A 21626-nucleotide genomic window follows, 5' to 3' on the forward strand; every position below is an offset into this window, starting at 1 on the left:
AAAGAAGATATTTTTTTAATAAAAGGAAACAAAAAACCATATAAGATAGAAACCCTAATCCTCATTTTTTTTAAAAAATGCAACAAAGTGGGTGACTCAAACTTTCACTATGTCAACAATATTGGAGAAGAAAGGTATTATTATTTTTTTTTTCGTATGTAATTTTCAAAATTTCAAATTTTCATTACAAAAACTTATGTTAAAATTGTGAATCCTATTTAGTTGTAACTTGTTGTCCACTTATTTCAAGTGTAGGAACTTAGAATTTGTAGGATGAATGTTGTTGTGTTTAGGACAAGATTTGTATATGGATGATTAAAACTAAAATTAAAAAAGAAGAAGAAGAAGAAGAAGAAGAAGAAGAGAGAAGAGATGTAGTTTGGGGAGGCGAGGGGTCGGGAAGGGATGAAAAGCGAAGGCTAATTCCGCCGCAGTTCCGTTCAAACCTTCAATAAGAAAGTCAACGTAAAACCCAGAGACCAATTTAAGATTAATAAATAAACACCCACGCGCTGTTACGTTACACGCTCCGACCACCACTACCCAATCAGAATTAAGAAAAAAATACCCAAAAAGCCCAACTTTTCTTCTTTTTCTTTTTTCTTTTTTAATCAAATTTAACGAGAAACGCCGGCCCCGAAATGTTTGTGATTGGAACAGTCATTGGCCCTCCAAAAACGAGGACTGCGTCCACTACTCTCTCTCTCTTACACTACCATTTTTATATGCAAAAGAGTTTTTAGATACAGAATTGAAGGAGAGAGAGTGTGTGTAGGAATTAAAACCCAAACAAGGAGCTCCAAAAATCATTCTCTTTCGATTTGTTAACCAAATCACTCTCAAGGGTCCTTTTGATTTTTGCCAATTTCACCCTTTTATTTTCTTCAGTCTCACTTGGGTTTTGTGGGTTCTTCATGGAATGGTCTTCTTCTTCAACTTAGATCTCGGAATTTATCATTACTTTACAGCTTGGGGGTCTTCAGATCTTCGATTCAACGGTCGGATTCCGATCACTCAGCTCAATAACTCAGGTATTTCTCTTTTCTTTTTTCTTCCTTTTTGAATCCAATCGGTTCCCATCTTTCAATTCTTCAATTCCGTTTGTGGGGTCTCTCTGTTTTGCTTCTACTTAATGGTGGATGAACTTAAGAGATTAAGGTTTTGGGGTTTATTGCATTGTATTGTCGATTTAGTATTTACCCACCGACGGAACAGAGCATTAGAGGAATTCGGGTATCGATGGAGTTTTCTTGGGGACTTTGACCGGGGAGGCCTTGGAGTTTTTAGGCTTTTGATTGATTGTTTAGATTGGCCTTACCTTGTTTTAACCTTAAGGGATGGTTGTTGAATTGAATGGGTTTGACTTTAAGGAGTCGTTTGAGTTATTTGTATGATGGTTGAGGATATTGTAAGCCAATGTTGATTGAAACAAAAATCAATGCATCTCTTAAGTTTGAAGGTTTTGTATCAGTATAAAAGAGATGGGAATTATTGGATAGCTATCTTATTGTTACTTTATCAAGAAAAAGAAAGTGTTGGTCACATTTTAATGTCGACAACTAGCTTTTAGGATAAAAGCGTTTCTCATATTATCCCTTGTGGGAGAATTGAATTTCAACTTTAAATCACAGTTATGAATAGAGGGTTATGGGTTATTGATTAAAATGATATATTGATGTTACATGGTTGTTAAAGATGCATTAATTTTCTAGGTTAGTGATTTCACTTCTTGAAACTTGACTTGAAAGTTAGGCAATTGTTTCTTTTTTCTGAGTTAAGAAAAGAAAGTTTGTTTTCCTTATCAGCTTTTTTTGGTGGAGGCGTCCAAGTCAATCAAGAGTAAAAGTTCAGGGGCATGAATACAATTTTTCGTTATTTGACTTGCAACGAAGATGACATGTGGGATGCTTAGGAATGATTTTGAAACGGTTAAAATCAATTTTGTCCTAAACAAAATCGCTCTCAAACACACTTTTAATCATTTAAAATCACTTTCTTTTTTTGTTTTATAATTTTAGATACAACTTTCATACCATCAAAATTACTTTTGAATAGTTAAAGTTATGTTTTGTAGTAATCTTAAACCAGACAAAAGCGATTTTAACCACTTCAAAATATGTCTAGGTCTTTGTGAACTATTTTCGTTTCAATCAAGCCTAATTTTGAAAATAAGAAGTGACAAGGGTTGGCAATTTATTGGTTCCCTGACTTCATGTCCAGTGGTCACTGATCAGTTATCAATTGGTATGCAGTTAGAACCTGACTTGGAGTTTTAAGTTGGCTAGAATTCTAAAATTGGACACTACAGATTAAAGATAAAAAAAGATATCTTAAAACAGCCGGATGAACTTGAGATCACACAAATGCATATTTGAACAAATCAATGTTTGCAATTCTTTATTTAATAATCTTCCAAGTTCCAACCAGCCTGCTATTCTTCTTTCTCTAAATTACATTAAATGATCCTAAAAGTTATAAGTGGTTGGTTTCTTAGCGGAGGAATTTGTACTAATGAGTAATGACAAAATATAAAGTAGGAATCCAAGTTTTTTCATTGAGCATAAATTCTCACATCCTTTCAGGCAATGTTTGGTGGAAACTTTTCCAAATTCTTGGAGTACAGTTTTCCTCCCAGCTTGGTAAACAAAGGCCCTCGCAACCCATCGCCTACCTTTTTTGTGTCTGCATCACGAAGTCTAGGGTCATATTGTTAAATGCTAATAGCCTAATACAACTTTTCATGGGAGTGTTTGGTTGGAACAAAACTGAAAGAATTTCCCAGATTTTTGTAACAGTCTTTTTTATATCTGGGATTCTGATGTTTCTGTAGCCTCTATTCTGAGGTTCTTGCTCTTGAGTTTCGTTCTATTATTTCTCGTCTATAGTCTCTAACTCATGTGTTTTTTTCCATTTCCTTCAGAGATGGTTTTGTATGTTCCACTGCTTCATTATATGGTTGTTTCATATATGTGTGTCTTTTCTAAAGGATTCTTCAAATAATTTTTTTGTTCAAAAATCATTTTAGTCCCTAAATTTTCGTAGAAGTAACAATTTAGTCCATGAACTTTCAATTTTATAACAATTTAGTCCCTAAATTTTACTATGTAACAATTTAGTTCTTGTACTTTAAACTTTTTAACGATTTAGTCCTGACTCCCCATTATAGAAATTAGTGTGAAAATCCTATAAGATTTTCCTGCATAAATAAACCGATAAACTAATTAGAGATTCAGTAATTTTATAAAATACAAAATCTATATTATAAAATAATAAAAATTAACATCAAAATTTGATTAATTTTTAAGCATTGGGGACTAAACTGTTACCAAATTGAAAGTACAAGGACTAACTTATTGCATACCAAAGTTCAAGGACTAAATTGATACAAAATTGAAAGTATAGTGGGTAAAACAATACAAACGATAGTTTGTTACTTTAGTGAAAGTTTAGGGACCAAAATGATTTTTTAACGTAATTTTTTTGTACTCACTCTTTTTTTTCTTTTTTTTCTTTTTTTGGTTTTCGTAAGAAACATAGCATTGTACTGATAGGTTCCTTAGGAACCTGTTTTTTAAATATCTCTTAATCTCAACAACTAGTCCTTTCTTTTTGTAGTTCTTGTAATAGGTTCCTTTTTATTTTATTTTGTTTGGTTTTGTTTTTGTTTTTGTATTATTTGTTCGTATTCTTTCATTCATCTGTATGGAGGCTGTTCTCATCAAGAAATGATTGAACCACAGTAGGGAACATGAGACACTGCCAAACTGAAAGATAAGAGCTAGTTTATAGATATTTGTAGTGTGGGTGTGAAGAGTTTATGTTATTTTTTATCATATAATTAAAGCTTATGTGATTCAAGTTTTGACCATTTTGATGGTTTCTTCAACTCCTAATTGATCAATTTGTGTATACACTTTGCAGATTCTTTAACATCACTGTAATTGAGAATCGGATTGGTGGTTTTCTAAGACCAGATCATTACTAGGCCAGATAGTATTGATCATTGCCTTGTGGTGGACACAATTGAAACCAATTTATATATGAATTAGTAATGCATTTGTTCTAGATGAAGACAGGTCAAAAGTGGCAATTAGACATGGGTGATATGAAAATTTTGCCTGGTCCTCGGCCTCGTACTACCAAGAGGCCGTTGTGGATTATTATCTTGGTTTCAATGGTTAGCGTGTTCCTAATATGTGCCTACATCTATCCTCCTAGTGGCACAGCTGCCTGTTACATATTTTCTTCTAAGGGCTGCAAGGTTATTACTGACTGGCTCCCACCTATACCTGCAAGGGAATATAGTGATGCTGAGATCGCATCACGTATTGTTATTAGAGAAATTTTGAACACACCATTTGTTACAGCAAATACACCCAAAATTGCATTCTTATTCTTGACTCCTGGTTCCCTGCCTTTTGAGAAGCTATGGGATAAGTTTTTTCATGTAAGTTTCTGTATTTGCATACATACTGTACCATCTTTTTTAGATTTTCAAGCAGTGTTTATTTTTCATCGGAAGTATACTAATTTAATTTGCTTTCATCTGTGGTGCACTGGTACTGCAGTTATCATCGACTACTGTGACTTTAAATTTTTTTATGGTATTTATCCTTAATATATTTGTTTGGACTCTGCGTGTTGACTGCATTAGTTTCAATTCTCTCATCTTAACAGATTTCTAATGTCTAAGCCTGGCAAGTGTCATATATTAGTAAAGAAACTTAATCAATGTGATCAATGTTATATACAACCTAGATAATGTGGGAATATCTCATGTCTCTTTACTGTTTGATAACGAGTTGGGTTGAGTTGTTTGAAATTGTAATGCCTCTAGTTTAATAGGATTGTATATGCTAAGATCTCTTGTTCTCAAATTTCGTGTGAGGATTTAGCATATGATTTTCATTCATGGTCGTCAGCTATTGTCTCTTGGTAATTATGGAGAGCAATCTGCTGACGTAATATCTGAATGTCATATATCAACCTATCATATCTGATGCTGGTAAAGGTATTATTATGTTTTTAGCTGAAACTGGTTCTATCTCTTGTCAGGGTCATGAAGGGAAATTCTCTGTTTATGTCCATGCGTCTAAAGAAAAGCCAGTGCACGTTAGCCGTTACTTTTCTGGTCGAGAAACTCATAGCAATGAGGTCTACATTCAACTTTCAGAATGAAAACATCATTTCTACAATTAATATCCTTATTTACATGAACTATTCTTCCTTTTGTTGTTGAAGTAGTGACTGTAACTGCTAGTGCTACTATCAATCACCGATCTAAGTACCTTGTACTGGTTTGTTTAACTCGTTGAATGTTCAGGTCATTTGGGGTAAAATTTCCATGGTCGACGCAGAGAGACGATTGTTAGCAAATGCTCTCCATGATCCTGATAATCAGCACTTTGTTTTACTTTCTGATAGGTAGCCTTAATAACGAGTCAGTTCAATTTCTCCATGATTACTTTTGTGAGTTACAATACTGATTTATTCTATCTGGAATTGCAGTTGTGTACCATTGCACAATTTTGATTATATTTACCAGTATTTGATCAATACGAATATCAGCTATGTGGATTGGTGAGTAATACGAGGATGAGGTACTTCTTATGCCATGTTGACTTAGAAATATGTATACCTTATATATCATTGTTTTTTGTGTTCAGCTTTAACGATCCTGGTCCACATGGAAACGGGAGATATTCAGAGCACATGTTACCTGAAATTCAGATGAAAGACTTCAGAAAAGGTGCTCAGGTACGAAGAGTATAGTAATTGTCTACAATAACATCATCACTTTCTAGATCACCTTTAGCTATTTAATGTTTAATCTTGTAATCATTTCTTAGTGTGTTGCTTCATAAGTTTTATCAACCTTCCTTATGGTCTGTTTGTTTTTATTTCATTCATGGTCAATATCTTCATGGTATATGAAATTTTTCTTTGAGGCATAGTTCTTATCCTTAAAGAAAAAAAAAAAGAAAAACTGATCTTCATGTGGCTTCACAATCTAAATACTTTAAAAAATTTATACAGTGGTTCTCGATGAAGCGACAACACGCTTTGATTGTTGTGGCCGACAATCTTTACTACTCAAAATTTCGAGATTATTGCAAGGTAAATTGTACTTTCAGTTTAGTGATTATACTATATTGTCCGGAGCCAAGTATTACTTGAAATAAGTATGCATAGAATATGTATTCTTATGCTGGGAAATCATTGATAAAGAGAACTTAGATAGTGAGGCGAGATGACTACAACAAAGTAATGACTAACGAGAATGTCTTGGTTATTTCAGCCAGGTGTGGAGGGACACAATTGCATTGCAGATGAGCACTATTTGCCCACTTTTTTCCATGTAAGAATTTATAAATATCATGTCTCTGTCTCGTGTATATTGCATATTTCAAGCTGAATGTCGGTTTTTTTCGCTGTCTAGATGACAGACCCTGGAGGGATAGCAAACTGGTCAATTACTCACGTTGATTGGTCTGAAAGAAAGTGGCATCCCAAATCGTATGGTGCTCAAGATGTTACCTACGAACTTTTGCAAAATATCACGGTATGATTCCCAACACCCTCTAATTTGTGTACGCATTGATGACACCATTCAAAGGCAGACATTTTAGCTATAATTGTGTTGGATGTTTCTGTATGCAGTCGATCGATGTTAGCGTACATGTTACGAGTGACGAGAGGGTATGCTCATTACAAAACATCTTGAATCTTTACGTCTATATAAACTATTACGAAGTCTTTGTCGATGACGAATATTGAAACATTTTGTATTTTTGAGCTTGTGCAGAAGGAAGTGCAAAGATGGCCATGTTTGTGGAATGGTGTACAGAGGCCATGTTACTTATTTGCAAGAAAGTTCTATCCTGAGGCTCTAAATAACCTTCTGAATCTCTTCTCCAACTACTCATCCATTTCAGCCTAAAATTTTTGACCTGATATTCTTTGATCATATCAGTTGTTGCTTCGAATACACCCATCCGCTCTTACCACGAAAGCTTAGAGTCGAGAAACGACACATCTAGAATGCCATAACAGAGCCTACCATTGTTTGTTGAGATTGAAGATAGAAGGGAAAGAGGGAAGGAGGGAGGGAGGAGGGAGGGAGGGAGGGAGGGAAGCTAACTGAGTGGAGTTTGCTTCCTTAAGAATAGTGAATTGATGTGATTTTTTTTCTTTATTTAATCCATTTTGGGGCTTTTCGTGGGTCATCACTTTGTAAAAGATGACAGTGAAGTAGCATAAAGGCATTATAGAATTAGTAGCAACTTGAATCTCATGGTTAATTAAAGCAAACATTCTTACCTTATTTACCTATGCAATACCATATCAAATTAATCCCTCCCCTTCCCCAAAAAGAAGTTACTAAATGTATATATGTTTAATGTTATACTTTTGTCGATTTTCGAGATGTTATAGTTATGTATCTATGTGTGCTAGTTTAGGTTTGAAATCGATATCGAAAAATGTAAAGCAGACAGTTATAGCTTGCAAATGATACTACTTAGAACAAAATTCAAGGAGGAACTCCATTTTTGTAATTTTGTGAAGCATTATTGGTCATTGTAATGAAATAGGATTTTGAATGAGTTACGATTTTAAATTTGATGGTTCAATTTCATACTTTTTGAACTATTTTTTCTTTTGAAAAATGTTTATTTAATTATTTTACGAATGGATTTCTTTTCATTATGTCTGAAGCTATATGATATTTATATTAAAAACCTATAGTTTTCTTTTAAGAAAACAATGTAATTAGTAAATTATCAGGGAGTGTAAACTAGCATTTGTTCAAATATTTTTCTATGTTGTTATTGTGAGATTTATGACCAAAACTTTAAAAATTTTGTTTTATTATTAGTAAAAATGTAACTATTTGATTCCTTTGATTTGTTTTGACTTCAAGTTTGCTAATAAATAACTATGTTCTTGGCTCTAGATCTAAAATGTAATATTCATGATTTTTTTTATGAAATTCTTGTTTACTAATTAGTGTTTTTAGTATAACTTCAAAGCATGAAACAATTGAATTTAACCTCTAAAAAAGATCTTGTCAATTACAATACAACAAATTTATTTCATTACCATTTTAAATTCTAAATGGAAATAGAAAGTTTGAAACGAAAACATATGAATGAATAACTTTGAAGGAAAGAATTGTCACAATTATCACAAAGTTGGAACAAAAGCACAAACCTTATTGTTAGATTTGTGAGCAAATTGGCATATTAATTTGATAAAGCCTTCACTGGTTTCAATAGAAAAACTTAAAACTAATAAATTAAGATAAAGTTTAATTACATCAATACTTTAATATACTGCAACTCTATAATTGTGATTCCATATTAAAAGAAAAGAGTTCAATGTTATTAATCTGTTAATTTAAGTTTAAAGTGATCATTGTTTAGGGATCATAGAACTAACGGAGCAACTTTAGGTCAATGTCCCCCAACTTGCACTTAAGTAGATTAAAAAGCTATGGTCATTATTGAGTCAAAGAGATTGTAAGAGAAATTTGAATCAAAAGAAATGGTTTCTATGAAATAAAAAAGTCTTCTTAAACTCAAAACATGGGTTGAGTACAAAAGGTGTTTTTCTTTTAATAAAAGATTACTTTATTTATTTATAAGTAGTGATGAACATAATTGTAGATTTTACCTTTTTTTTCAAACAAATTTGTTCCAACTTACTGGAGGCACATCTTATGCATCTCTCAAGTCCTACTTGCTTTTCATCTCAAGACATGTACATTCAAATGGAACATAGCACAAATCATGTTTGCTACTATGAAGCTAGTGGAAAACTAAAAGCACTTTTATGTATGGAAAACTAAAAACACTTTGGTTTTGAGTCATACATATTTAAGTTACTTTGCTTGATTTGTAAGCAAGATGAAAATTTACCTATTTTAAAAGTGGAAGCTTGAATTAATATATATGATGGGTCTTATAAGTCTAATTTCAAACCTAAAAAGCTATCATTCATTGTTCTTGGAAACTCTTTTCTTGGTTTAGAGTAGAAGTGTCAAATGAATTCCAAGAGTAGTTTGGAAGAAAAATGGGAGAGACAGACAAAAGTTGAAAGAGACTAAATAAACTCCACTTCAAATATTTATTTAAATGATAGTATTTTAATAAATGTTAAATTTGTTAAAAATGACTTGTGGACCGTCAAAACCCATGAGTAAAGTTATCTTTCATTGTCTCATATTGATAGTTTTAGAAGAGATGAGTGGGTATAAATATTAAAGAAAGGTAAGTGAATTATAAAGTTTCTTGGTGTGTGGTGATAGCATAACCCTATCACCACATGCGCATCGTTGTCGTTCATATGGTCAAACGAGTTTCGGTTCAGGTTATTGCACTTAGCTTGTTTGAAAAAGGAGATAATTTTTATTACTTTTACTTTTTGGTGAATTTATCGTTCTCCACAAGTGCACATAACCTTGGACAACTAAATTAATCGTATTTGCTTTAAGAGTAGTCGTTTCATCACGACGCAACAATTCAACATATTTGTTTGACATTTTGACATATTTTATACTATTATCTTAATAAAAATGTTACTATAGTCTAAAAAGTTGAGAATAAATGGATCATACAATACTATAATTTTAAGATTTATTACATTAAAGGAGTGTTTTTAAATATGTTTATAATATTTACAAAATATTATATATATCACCGAATCAAATAATTATAAAAAATTATAGAAAATTTTAAAATTTGATAATATCTACTGTATTCTATAAATACTTTTAGTGTTATCTAATGATAAAAGTCATTTTTAACATTATAAACTATACTTCCCAATTTTATCCCTAATTTGTTTTTGTTCCCTTGTTTGATCTTATAACATGAACTTTGTTTTTTTTTTCTTTTCCTATGGTTGGAATTAAAATAAAAAATAATAGGAATTAGAATAAATATTTGAAAAAGTAAGAGAGAAATAAGATTGTGTTGCACAAAACTACAAAAGGATAGTCTCCATTCATGTGCATGTCAGCATGTGGTTTGCCGTAGTCACAACGTTCTCTTCTTATAATATATATATATATCCCATTTATTTTACTCCAAACTTTCTCTTTACCTTTAAAAATGTCAAATTGAAGTAATGATAGTGTTTCTTCCAAGTTAAATACACTCCTAAAACATTTCAATTATATGCATGCCAGGAAGACAGCCGAGGGTACTCTTCTGCTTGGTGTAACAAAAATAAAATAGCTAGGGATAATGTAAACTGAAATTTGTGTATATGAGACTGTTTTTTAGTAGTGAAATCCAATAGCATACATTGCAATATTGAATCCAAACCTTTAGAAATGTAATTAAAATCCAAGGTGATAATCATATTTTGGCACATGGAATAATATTGTTTTTTTCTATAAGAATATTAAAAAATTTATTTCTTAAATCAAGGTTATATTGGAAATTATGAATTTATTAAACCTTTAATCTTTAAAAAGATTCATTTTATTTGGTTGAATTAAGTTTTTTCTAAAATAATAATAATAAATTAAAAGAACGATTGATTGTGTTGCATATCCGAACCCCTAATCCATAGCTTGAATTCCTACGAAATTAAATGAAAATTTTGGTGGGGGCATGAATTTAAATTGGATTAATGCCGTTCTTTAATTTGGCCCCCATCATGTTCACATGTCTCTACATTTATCTTCTCATTTTTTATACATCAATCAACCCATTCCATTATTATTCTTTTTACTTGAAAAAAAAAATATATTTTCAAACAATCAAAGTATTTATAAAATGGTAATTTTGATTAATGTAATAAAATACAAAAATATTTATGACATGTCTAACAAAAAAACAAAAGTCCATAAAGTAGGTACAATATTTTTATAATAATTTCTAGATTTGTCATTGAATATTGCGGATGATTCATCATTTTTCTTTTTTCTTCTTTATGATTTATTCATTTTCTCTTCCCAGATTTCTTCATCTCATCTTCCACATTTTCTTTCTTTTATTTTTAAACGATTTATTCTCCCGTTTAAATCTTCTATTTCATCTTCACTGTTTTCAACAGGAGTTTTTTAAACTACTTCATCTTCCTCGTATTTGAAAATGTCAAGATTGTTTAAGTATCATTTTAACATGACATAAACGAACGTTTACCATTGTCAACACGATTGTTTATCATAGTCAACACACTCGTTTAAATTTGAAGTCTTTTTTTTCTTGTATCATTTAAAAATAGCTACACAATCGTGTTAATATGATCTAAACAATCATTTACCATAGTCATCACGATCGTTTAGATTTGAAGCTCTTCCCCCATCGTTTAAAACGAAATACACAATTGTGTGGACATTATCTAAACGATCGTTTACCATAGTCAACACGATTGTTTAAAATTGAAACATTTTTTTCATCGTTAAAAAGAACTACACGATCATGTATTAATTATGACATAAATGGTCGTAGATCATTCGTTTAGACTATAGTACACAATTGTTTAAAATAAAATTAATTACTCGTGCACATGTGACTGATTATAAATTATGTGTTGACTGAAGTATTTTTGGTATTTTCCATTACAGGCTTGTGTGTTTTTTCATTTTCGAAATTGTTCTATAGAGTGTGTAAATATTTTATAGGTTTGCTATATTTTGAAAAAAAAAAACTTTTATAAAATATAACAAAACTTTAGATTTTATCAACGATAGAATTCCACTAGTGTCTATAAATGTCACTCATCACCCTGCCCCGCATGAGTCCTTACTAACCATGTGAGACACGGTAAGACTTTGAGTATCTTGACGCATTAAACATCAAAATACTCAACTTCATGTCGTAAAGCTTTACTTTTAATCGTCTGACTTCTTGAACTTTTATTAGAAAAATTATACTTTAGGCATATAGGCACTTAACACAATAGAATATATTGAATAACTCCTTTATTAACTTTACTAAGCGTTTTACACAAGCTTTACAATATTACAAAAACACAACTATTAAAACTTAGAAAGTAAAATGCCTAGAAAACTCTTCTTACCTAGCAAACCCTTCATCTTATAAACATTTTATTAAGAAAGCTTGAAATCACGTCGCTTTGAAGAAACATTCACACCACTTGATTGCTTAAACTTCAAAGTCTTCTCTTCTTCTTATTGTCGGTAGCTATATTTTGGCAACACTTCTTGACACTTTAATTTTTCTCTTCAGATTTTCAGAGTATCAATACTCCATAATCTGAGTGAATACCTCTATTTATACTAGTTCCAAAATAGCTTAGATCTCCCTTAAACTTTTGTCAGTTTGCTAGCTCCTACTCTTAATAGTGTATGTGTAAGCTTAAGATTTAACTTAATCACACTTAGCTTAAATCTTCACACATGACCCAATAATTAGTAAACTTAGGAAATTTCTGGAAAGTTTTCTTACTTCTTCTCGCCTAATCTTCCATCTCGCATAGTACCTTAATTGCATAATAACACTTAAACGCTAACAAAGCCATTTTACAGTCATCATCAATAAAATCTAATATGTAACTTATTCATGACAATTTAGCATGAATGATCTTGGGTTAAATCTATTATATAGATTTAAAGTATTTGTGGCAACAAGTAACACTTAAAAGTCGAGAAGTCCTATCGCAAAACCTTTCCTCAGCTCATACTTAACTTAATTGTCAACTTCTTATCGACCTTTCCTCAGCCCATACTTAACTTAATTGTCAACTTCTTATCGAATAAACGGCTCAAAACATCCTTTAGCTAACAATTTGGCCATTCTTAAATATGGGTATTACAATAAAAGTATTTATATTCATATCTATCAATCAAATATTGCTTTAAATAACTTGTTTACTTATAGTCAAAACAAACAAATAAATAAACAAACCTCACTTGTTGGTCGGCATGGCCGTATTTACAAGCTTCCACTTTACAATGGATTCATTCAATTTTTATATTTTATGTGATCTTCAATAAATGTATATATAAAGGAAAAAGGTTAAATAGTTTTTAAGATAACAAAATTACTTTCAACGTATTAGATATGTGAATATGAACAAAAATATGACCATTTGTATTAATTTATCTATTGTAGCTTTATTTATTCTAAAAGAAAACAATAAATAATTGATTTTCAATAATTATTGCTATAATTTATAAATATTTTAATTTATTTTACTACTTTTAAAAATAGACCATTGTTAATGGTATATTAGTGTTATAGTTAGGCTACTTGAAATTGAGTGAAAAAAAAAGTAAAAATACATTTGTAATAATCTATTGAAATTTAATAACAATCATTAAAGAAAATATTTACTGAAGGATATAAAGACTTAGAGACAGCTAATGACATATTGTCTTTGAAAAATATAAAGCTAACTTTAGAATTTTCCAATAATAATATAAAAAGATTGAGGTTCATAAAAATATGGATAAAAATATTGAAAAAATAATAAAAAATTGTTATAATTAGTTAATGAAATTTTTATTGTGACTTTATTAAAGTGTAACGATTTTTTTCGATCACCGTTACTATAAAAACAAGATAATATTTAGATGTCTCTATTCTAATTGAACGTGTAAATGATGGAAGAGAATAATTTTAAAAGAAAATGAAAAAATAATTTTATAGAATAGCATAAAATTTAAGAATTTTGAGATGAGGTGTGCAAAAAATTATGAAAGTTTTGAATGATAAGAAAAAAATTACCAAAATGAGATTAGCTTAACCATAATTGACATAATTAATTACATTTTTTACCAATGAAACCATAATTTGATTAACTAAAGGATTAATTTCTTAATTAAAGTTTGGTTTCTAAACAATTAAAAAGTGGACGTTACTGATAAGGTAATACATGTAAATGACACTTTATATTATATTTTTAGATTGTAAACGTGAGTACGAATGATTTTTGATCATGTGTTGTATAAAATAACACATTTGCTCCACGTCTACCCCATCCTAATTTTTTTCCAAATGTTTCTCGAAATTCTCGATCATATTTCAAGCAAAATCATTGACTCTTTCAAAAATTTCTCCCAAAAGTTCATAATATTAATTATTCAACCCAAAATTTACAGATTACTACTCCCCTGTCTCTCTCTTATTGTCTTGTCTTCCTTATTTCCATCTTTCAATTCAACCATTTTTCCTTTTTTAATTTGGGTCTATTCAATCTTTTTCTTGGAATTGTTCTCTTCCATCTAAATCTTAAAAAGAAAAGATGTAATAATACTCAGTCCATATACACACTCTCAAATTTGTAAAAAGATTGTACAATTTTAATAACTTATTAATAATTCTGATTATTGATTAATGTATTGATTAATGTATTGATCTAGTTGCATAGAAAATGATTAAATTTGAATTAAAGTTGTTATATATTGTAAAATAAAAGAAGTAATGAAGTATTATTTAGAAAGATATATATATATTAATAGTTAAAGAACAGTTCATGACAGGTAAGTGGATATATATGTTTAGTTAAAACGTTTCCATTTGGTTCCTATAAGTTATACTAATTTTCAATGCCTTCTTTATTGTCATATCCCTCTCCTTACTCTCTTCTCCTTTCCTATTTCTGCCTCTCTCAATTTCAAACTTTGTTGTTTCAGTATTTTCACACTTTTTTTCATGCCTAAATTAAACATATATATATTTTTAGGCTTTTAATATACTTTTTATATATATATATATAAAGTTACTCTCCTTCCTCCTCCCTATCCTCTCAAAAACAAGAAAAACGAGAGATTCTAAAATTCCACAAATGGGTGGATGTATTTCCCACCGATCATCTTCCACCGCCGCCGCCGCCGCCGACAGAGTCCAAGTTGTCCACCTGAATGGCCATGTCCAACACTTCCACAGCCCCATCACTGCCCGTCAGGTCGCTGGAAGACCGCCACCTCCGGCCGAGTACTTCATCTGCACGGCGGCGCAGCTGGTCTCCACCGCAGCCAGCCCGGCGCTGAACCCCGACGTCGTCCTGCAGCCGGGCAAAGTTTATTTCATTCTCCCCCTCTCCACTCTTCATCCCGACGTTTCTCTGGCCGACTTGGCCTCCATAGCCAGAAGGCTCACCGCCGCGGCGAAGTCGGCCGCAAAATCCGGCAGTCTTCCGCCGTGTGAGGCTGCCGACGGGGGGGAAGATTGGAGGTGTACGACAGCGGGGAAGTCTAGGCAGTGGAGGCCGTTGTTGGACACAATAAGGGAAAAGCCGGGGAATAATTGCGGGAGGATTGATTCAGATTTGGAAAGATAAATCATAGTAACAATCTTGTTTATAGATATGAGTATTTTCACACCTTTTTTTTTTTTATGGTTAATTAATGAAATTTCCCATTTTGGTTTTCTTCATATTTTTCTTCATTTATTATTTTTTATCATAATAGAACACTTCAACCTCTCCATTCATATTCATTGCCCTTATTTTTCTCCTATCTACTAACATTTTTTAAAGTGATTTTTAGAAATCACTTCAAATTATATTTTTAATCATCAAAATCAATGGATAATTGTGTTTAAAATTGAATGGTTATTGATTAGATTAGTTTTCAATGTGACAAACAATTAAAAACCATTTTTCTTAAACACTAAATTGATTTTGATCTAAATAGTAGTTTTCATTCTAACTATTTGACTCCTAAAGTAATTTTTAATATTTTATTCTATGATTATTCAGTATTTATACTTTAATTGCTGTACAAATTTATATCCAATATTTCATAATCATTTTATTTTTATTTTTAAAACTTATGTTTATAACACCCACACAACTAAAAAAGAATAGTAAAGAAAAATGTATAATAATAGAGTTCATGTCAGTTATATTTTCAAAATAATAAGAATAGCAAATTTAAAAGTAGATTATGGTCGGATTATCTTCTAATTATCTTTATATTTGTCAAATTTTCAATATGCAAAAAGATGCCTTATGAACTGTTTTTTCTAAACTTTTTTATCGCAAATTTCCATATTTACTTTTTTAGTTTTATATTTTGCTATATCCCTTTTCTACTTATATTTTCGGAAGCCAACCTAAATTTGAAAAGTAGTTTAAGAAGAACCGTTTTCAAAATCATAAGTGAAAAGTTGAGAGAAAAGATAATCCATAAGTTTTAATAAAGGAAGACTATAAAGAATAAAATAGTAAACACAATTATTTCTCAGATTTGATAGGATATTTATTAGACGCATGTCGACAAATAACCCTAATAATACGCTATACAAACACCGTGGGGTTATATGTAATAAAAATATGAAAGTATAAGGATTAGATCATTTTTAACTTCGTTCAATTTAACAGTGGAGGAATTGAATTGCCACTAATCGTGGACTACAATTTTGAGAAACTAGACTTTCTTCATCCTTGTATAATCTAACCTTAACAATTATATGGATCTTTTAAAATTATGGTATAATGACTTTTTAGCATCATCAAACATAGTGTCAAAGATATTGGAGATGTTAGAAAATTGATCATGCATGGTTTGAACCATGTTCAGTACATTAAATAAGTCATAATCACCATCGTTTTGTTCCGTCACTTTCTCTCTTTGGTTGTCAGCATTTACTGTCGTCAAATCTTTGCTATCTCATAACCATATTATATAACTTTGATCAATCCCAATTACATATAAATGATATCTAACCACATTGAAACCTTACTTGACACAAAATTCTCATTTTCAAACATGAACAATCTAATTGAATTGGAATTGCTGCCATCACATAAATCAAATTCAATTAGTTCATATTCCCTACACATTCTATTCTCCATGATTCATGATTTTTTCATTCAACGATACCAAAAAATTTAACTCTTGGTAATTAGCCCATAAACAAAACCGGTTTACAGCCAAACATAATGACAAGTAGGTTTGGTAAAAATGAACTTATAAGATAACTAAATTGTCCTAAAGTTTTAATTGTTCTAATTCAATGCGTCTAAGTATGCATAATTGAAATTTTCAATAACATTAAGTTCAAGGGATCCTTAAGTGAAATGCCCAATTTTCGTGGTCTGATTGACATTTATTAGGTACAATCTTAGGTTGGTTAGAGCAATGCTCCTAGAAAAGAATAACAAGCACTACCATATACATATTGATTTCAATTAAATCTTATCAAAATTGTCATGAATCAAAGATTAATTGAAAGCGGAAATGCGATCATATAACAAATAATCATTCGATAACATAATTGAAACCAAAATTACAATAGAAACAAGTAAAAAGTTGCATCAAAAACTTCAAATTTGATTAGAAGTCATTAAATTAGACGTTTCATATGCAAAATTTAACAAATATAGATGTTAAATTTCTAGTTTCTTTTATTTGCATTAGTCAAGTAACAAAGTTTGGTCTGACCTACAAATAACAACTGTTCTTTATTCATTTCGAGTATTTATTTCAAAGTTTTATTTATATATTTATTTCGTTATTTCTTTTAATATTGAATTGAGAACAAAAGTACCTAAGAGTATTATCCAATCTTATCGGTTTAAGATTATTGTAGTTTTACTAATTAAACAAATCATTATATCCTTACGTGAGGTAACAATTGTAGTATGTTTGCAACTCATGCAAGACAAATAATAGTTTTAGTACATCGTTTATCCAAAGCGTGCTTCCACTATTTACTTACCCTTCCATATATCTTATATTCTTAGTCATTTCACAATTGATAAGCTTTGTGTGTATATTGTGCATTAATTCAATTGAAATGTAACACGATATTACCCCGTAACAAAACTTATCTCACCTTAAAAAGCTAGTGGAATCTTGGCAAGTAAACCTTCCTCATTTTTCTCATTTTTTTACTTGCGACAAATTATAAATCTTTTAGAAATTAGGTTAATGAGACTACATAATACTACTTAATTACAATAGTTTCCAAAATTAATTGAAAATTTGACGAGACGATATATAACTTTTTTTAACAAGTGTCTCAGGAGGATATAGTAATACATGTGTCTACACAACAAATGTTGATGGTGTGAGAATTAAAAGGAGAAAGCAAATGGAGACGTGACATGCCACATTATAATTTTATTTTTATGTTATCAATATCAATAGACAAATAAAAGCATAAAAGCAATACAATATAAACCATTTTTTAAAAAAATTAAATTAAATAGTTATATAGCGATGAGAATATCTAGGATAATAACAAAATTGTAATGATCGACAATTAATCGACATCAATTTTATATAAGCTCAAACAAACAATGAAAATTGATTTTGTTGATTGCAAATCATCAACTTTTGAAAGATTTGTGTGTATCATGTATGATATGGTGGTTGGTAGATTTTGATAAGTTTTCTCACTAGGACGAACCAAAAATAATTGTGAGAGAGAAGAATAGAAAAAAAACAAACAAAACTTTAGAAAATTGGTGAAAGTCAAGAGTATAAACCTTCTCATTTGGACTTCACAAGCCTCTACGTAGATTTCTGTTTCTTTCTGTGAACTTCAACCTTACATTCAACAACTCTCAATAAAATTTGATTATTTTAGAAGCATTTGAAATAAATATTTACACTATTTCACTAAAAAAAAGGAAAAAGTTTAAGTTTATATTTCATTGTTTTATTTATGTTGAAAAGGGCTGATCTAAAATACTATACTTAAAAATACAAAATTTCTTAATAAAAAAATGTAATTAATGCATCGGCTAAGTATGTCCAATTAAAGTGGAGCAAAAGTCAATACATATATTTGGAAAATTAGTATCTCAAAGTCTTTGATAATCACGTGTCTTGAAAAGTACTTCCTACTTGGGTATCGTTTTCAAAATTTATGGGAGGAAATTAAGTTATAGATTATATTTTGGTTAATGTCAAAAGCATATAATATAATATATATTTAATTTGTGTGACGACTAAATATAATAATGGTATCTTATATAATAAAATAAGCTAGCTGAAAAAGAAATCCATAACAAATGCTACCAGATGGAAGATATTGCAAAAAGAAAAGGTAATACAAAGCGTGAATGTCAATCCACATTTTCTACACGTTCTCAATGTTCTCGAACCTTACTTTTCTTCCAATTTGAACTCTTCTAATTATATTCAATTATCATGTCCTTGTCCTCAGTATATCTTTATTTGTTTACAATACATTTTACTTAAATTGACATGGCAACAAATGCATAATTTTATTTTTTCAACATACATTTTATGGTTTCTTCTGTTGAAAGAAAGAAACTCAATCTCCATCACACATATATATACATACAAGTCCAAAGATAGTAGCTAGCAAGGCTTCATTATTCAAAGAGAAAAATCAAACATAGGGTTTTCTCACATATCTTACAATTGGGATTTACTACTGTCTCTGGGCTCAGTTACCATTATATATCATTTCTTCAACTTTATTTTTTCCACCTACCATATGTGTGGAATAGGTATATATATAGAACATCATATGAACTTTTAATTTATACTAAAGCAAGAGGGTATTAAATTGGGACAACAATGGGGGCTGGTGGGACAGTGGATTGAATAGGAGAGCAATCCCAACCATTTTCTTTGGAGTAAGAAAGCTTGAAATGTTTAGGAACCCAAGTCTCTTTTCTTGACTCTCTTTCTTTTGCAAGTTCCCTTTGCCTTTCTTCCACTGCCATTTTTGCTTTCTTTGCTTTTTTCCAATCTTTGCTTAAGATCCCTTGGCTTACTTCTCCCCATACCTTCGCTGATTCTGTTGCTTTAACACCCTGATTGTTCATTTACAATATTTTAATTCATGATTATTCATATGAAATATTCAAATGTTATTACTAAAGTAGCTTATAGATAAAGGATTATTTGATACTTTCAATTTCATTATCTAATTAATTAATTAAACCTTTTTTTTTTTTTTGTTCAAAAATGGTTTGGTGGCAGAGATTAAACTATCCACCAAAGTTATATTTAGTATCCTTTTAATGTATACTAATTGCTGAGTATATATGCATATCGTGTAGTGCTATAGCTGAGCTCCTTAAAGAACATATCATTTTTAAAAGCATAAAACATGAAATTATCAATAATAATTGTAAAAGGAATGATATTAATCCAAGAAAGAAAAATCATGAAACTTATTGGTGGTGAATTAAAGAAATTTGTTCACCTTTGGGTCAACAACAACAGGAGTTTTTAAGTTTGAAATCACTTCATTTGCATCATATATAACCTTGGCATTCCCATTGTGGTACTTCATTGTTACACTTCTGCATGTTCATGGACAAAACAATAAACTATAAGTTTTGTATTTGTATGATAATGTCTTTTAAACGTAATTTAAAAGACGATAAAAGTTTGGAGGTATATATAAATTGGTATATATTAAAAGAATAAAGAAACAAAGAGATTTAATAATGAAAAGGACTTTACCTATCCCATTGGCCATCAATATGACATAAGTTTTTGATAGAGAAAGATTGAGCAAAAATGCTGCCATTGACGGCTCTACTATTTGATTTGCGACCTAAAAAGCTAAGGCCTTTGTAAGAGATTTCAGCAGTGAGTGCAGTTTCTATGCATTGGATCTTCACTTTCCCACTCCATTCAAAGGCCTTTGTTGGAATGAATTTGAACACTAAACTTGGACAGTTCATTACATAAGTTTCTCCATGATTCAATAGCTTTAGCTCCCGCTTCCCACACATCTCTGTTTCCACACTCGTACCTATTTATTTATTCATATATAGATGAAATCGATCATTGTATATTATATATCTCATTTAATCATTATATTAATGATACAAATCATGTAACGCTAATTAAATGTGCACATGTATATACCACGGTATTTAGGAGAAAGGTAATGACACCATATCATTTCTATGTTATGTGTCTCATCAGTAGCATGAAGAGCAGCTACAGGTGGGTGATGTGAAACCTGCATTATATTAGATCAATTAGTTGCAAAACAGTCGAACATATATAGATATATGGTGTCATTATTGGCACGTATATTGGTAAATGTATATATATGTATAGCAAAGTTAATTAGTATTGTGTGAGAGTGGACAAAGGGTGGGGTGCGTACTTGTTCGAGTAGGACATTGAGGGTACCCCTAGAAACATGATGAGTCTCACCAAGAATAGGGTTGTAAGGGAAAGCACCAAAAATGAGAGGACGAGTAGTGGAAATGCTCCAACCAACAACAGCACCTAATCGCTCCAAAGCACTTCCACCAGCATTACATTTTCCTAACATGTCTTCACCCGAACAATACACCGATTCTCCAAAACATTGAAGATGTGATTTTGGAATGTTGAAGTTTGGTGGAGCCTATGAGATCATAGTAGATGTTATGAAATAATGAATTATATATAATAAATGAATGAAATGAGATGACGAAAATAGAGACCTTGTATTTGAGTTTAATGAGATCGAATCCTGGGCGTAGATCTTTGATGATAGTCATAGCCTGACGAAGGAGATTAGAAGCTCTTTCCGTATCTGATTCCTCCTCTAAAGACATTGGCTTTGCAATTACAATTGGGTTGCACCTTGTTCCTATGCTCCCTTCCCCATCCTACAATTTCTCACCCACTTTATAATCCATTTTTATCTTTTGGTCCCTCTAAATTTACCATTTTAATCTCATGCACTTCAATTTTTTCAAAATTCATAATC

General features: G+C 30.7%; 3 protein-coding genes across 3 annotated transcripts; 2 read left to right on the forward strand and 1 right to left on the reverse strand.

Annotated features, from left to right (window-relative positions):
* Nucleotides 1-628: 628 nt before the first annotated feature.
* On the forward strand, nt 629-7405 carry LOC101219592 (glycosyltransferase BC10). Its single transcript, XM_004148270.3, has 11 exons — nt 629-1031; nt 3922-4447; nt 5056-5154; nt 5324-5424; nt 5509-5580; nt 5667-5757; nt 6037-6117; nt 6299-6358; nt 6440-6562; nt 6661-6699; nt 6806-7405. Exons 2-11 carry the CDS (start codon nt 4067-4069, stop codon nt 6938-6940), a joined length of 1182 nt encoding a protein of 393 aa, XP_004148318.1. The 5' UTR covers nt 629-1031; nt 3922-4066; the 3' UTR covers nt 6941-7405.
* A 7358-nt stretch (nt 7406-14763) lies between these two features.
* Nucleotides 14764-15258, forward strand: LOC105434722. Its single transcript, XM_011651821.1, has one exon. The coding sequence runs from the start codon at nt 14764-14766 to the stop codon at nt 15256-15258; it is 495 nt and encodes a 164-aa protein (XP_011650123.1).
* Nucleotides 15259-19149: 3891 nt separating this feature from the next.
* LOC101203176 (oxysterol-binding protein-related protein 4C) lies at nt 19150-21274 on the reverse strand. The gene is made up of 5 exons (XM_031880971.1): nt 21033-21274; nt 20786-20882; nt 20375-20669; nt 20112-20211; nt 19150-19716 (listed from the first exon to the last, which is right to left on the reverse strand). Exons 1-5 carry the CDS (start codon nt 21201-21203, stop codon nt 19462-19464), a joined length of 918 nt encoding a protein of 305 aa, XP_031736831.1. The 5' UTR covers nt 21204-21274; the 3' UTR covers nt 19150-19461.
* Nucleotides 21275-21626: the final 352 nt, after the last annotated feature.

This window comes from Cucumis sativus, chromosome 2 (genome assembly GCF_000004075.3).
Source record: "Cucumis sativus cultivar 9930 chromosome 2, Cucumber_9930_V3, whole genome shotgun sequence".
Lineage (NCBI taxonomy): Eukaryota > Viridiplantae > Streptophyta > Magnoliopsida > Cucurbitales > Cucurbitaceae > Cucumis > Cucumis sativus.

Excerpts from the sequence above, each read along its gene's own strand:
- LOC105434722 (XM_011651821.1), top strand. The coding sequence starts at position 14,764 with ATGGGTGGATGTATTTCCCACCGATCATCTTCCACCGCCGCCGCCGCC.
- LOC101219592 (XM_004148270.3), top strand. The coding sequence starts at position 4,067 with ATGAAGACAGGTCAAAAGTGGCAATTAGACATGGGTGATATGAAAATT. Across the intron at positions 6,359-6,439 it reads ATTTGCCCACTTTTTTCCAT|ATGACAGACCCTGGAGGGAT; the intron begins GTAAGAATTTAT and ends TTCGCTGTCTAG. Across the intron at positions 6,700-6,805 it reads ATGTTACGAGTGACGAGAGG|AAGGAAGTGCAAAGATGGCC; the intron begins GTATGCTCATTA and ends GAGCTTGTGCAG.
- LOC101203176 (XM_031880971.1), bottom strand. The coding sequence starts at position 21,203 with ATGTTAGGAAAATGTAATGCTGGTGGAAGTGCTTTGGAGCGATTAGGT. Across the intron at positions 20,883-21,032 it reads TCAATGTCCTACTCGAACAA|GTTTCACATCACCCACCTGT; the intron begins GTACGCACCCCA and ends AATATAATGCAG. Across the intron at positions 20,212-20,374 it reads ATTGATGGCCAATGGGATAG|AAGTGTAACAATGAAGTACC; the intron begins GTAAAGTCCTTT and ends ATGAACATGCAG.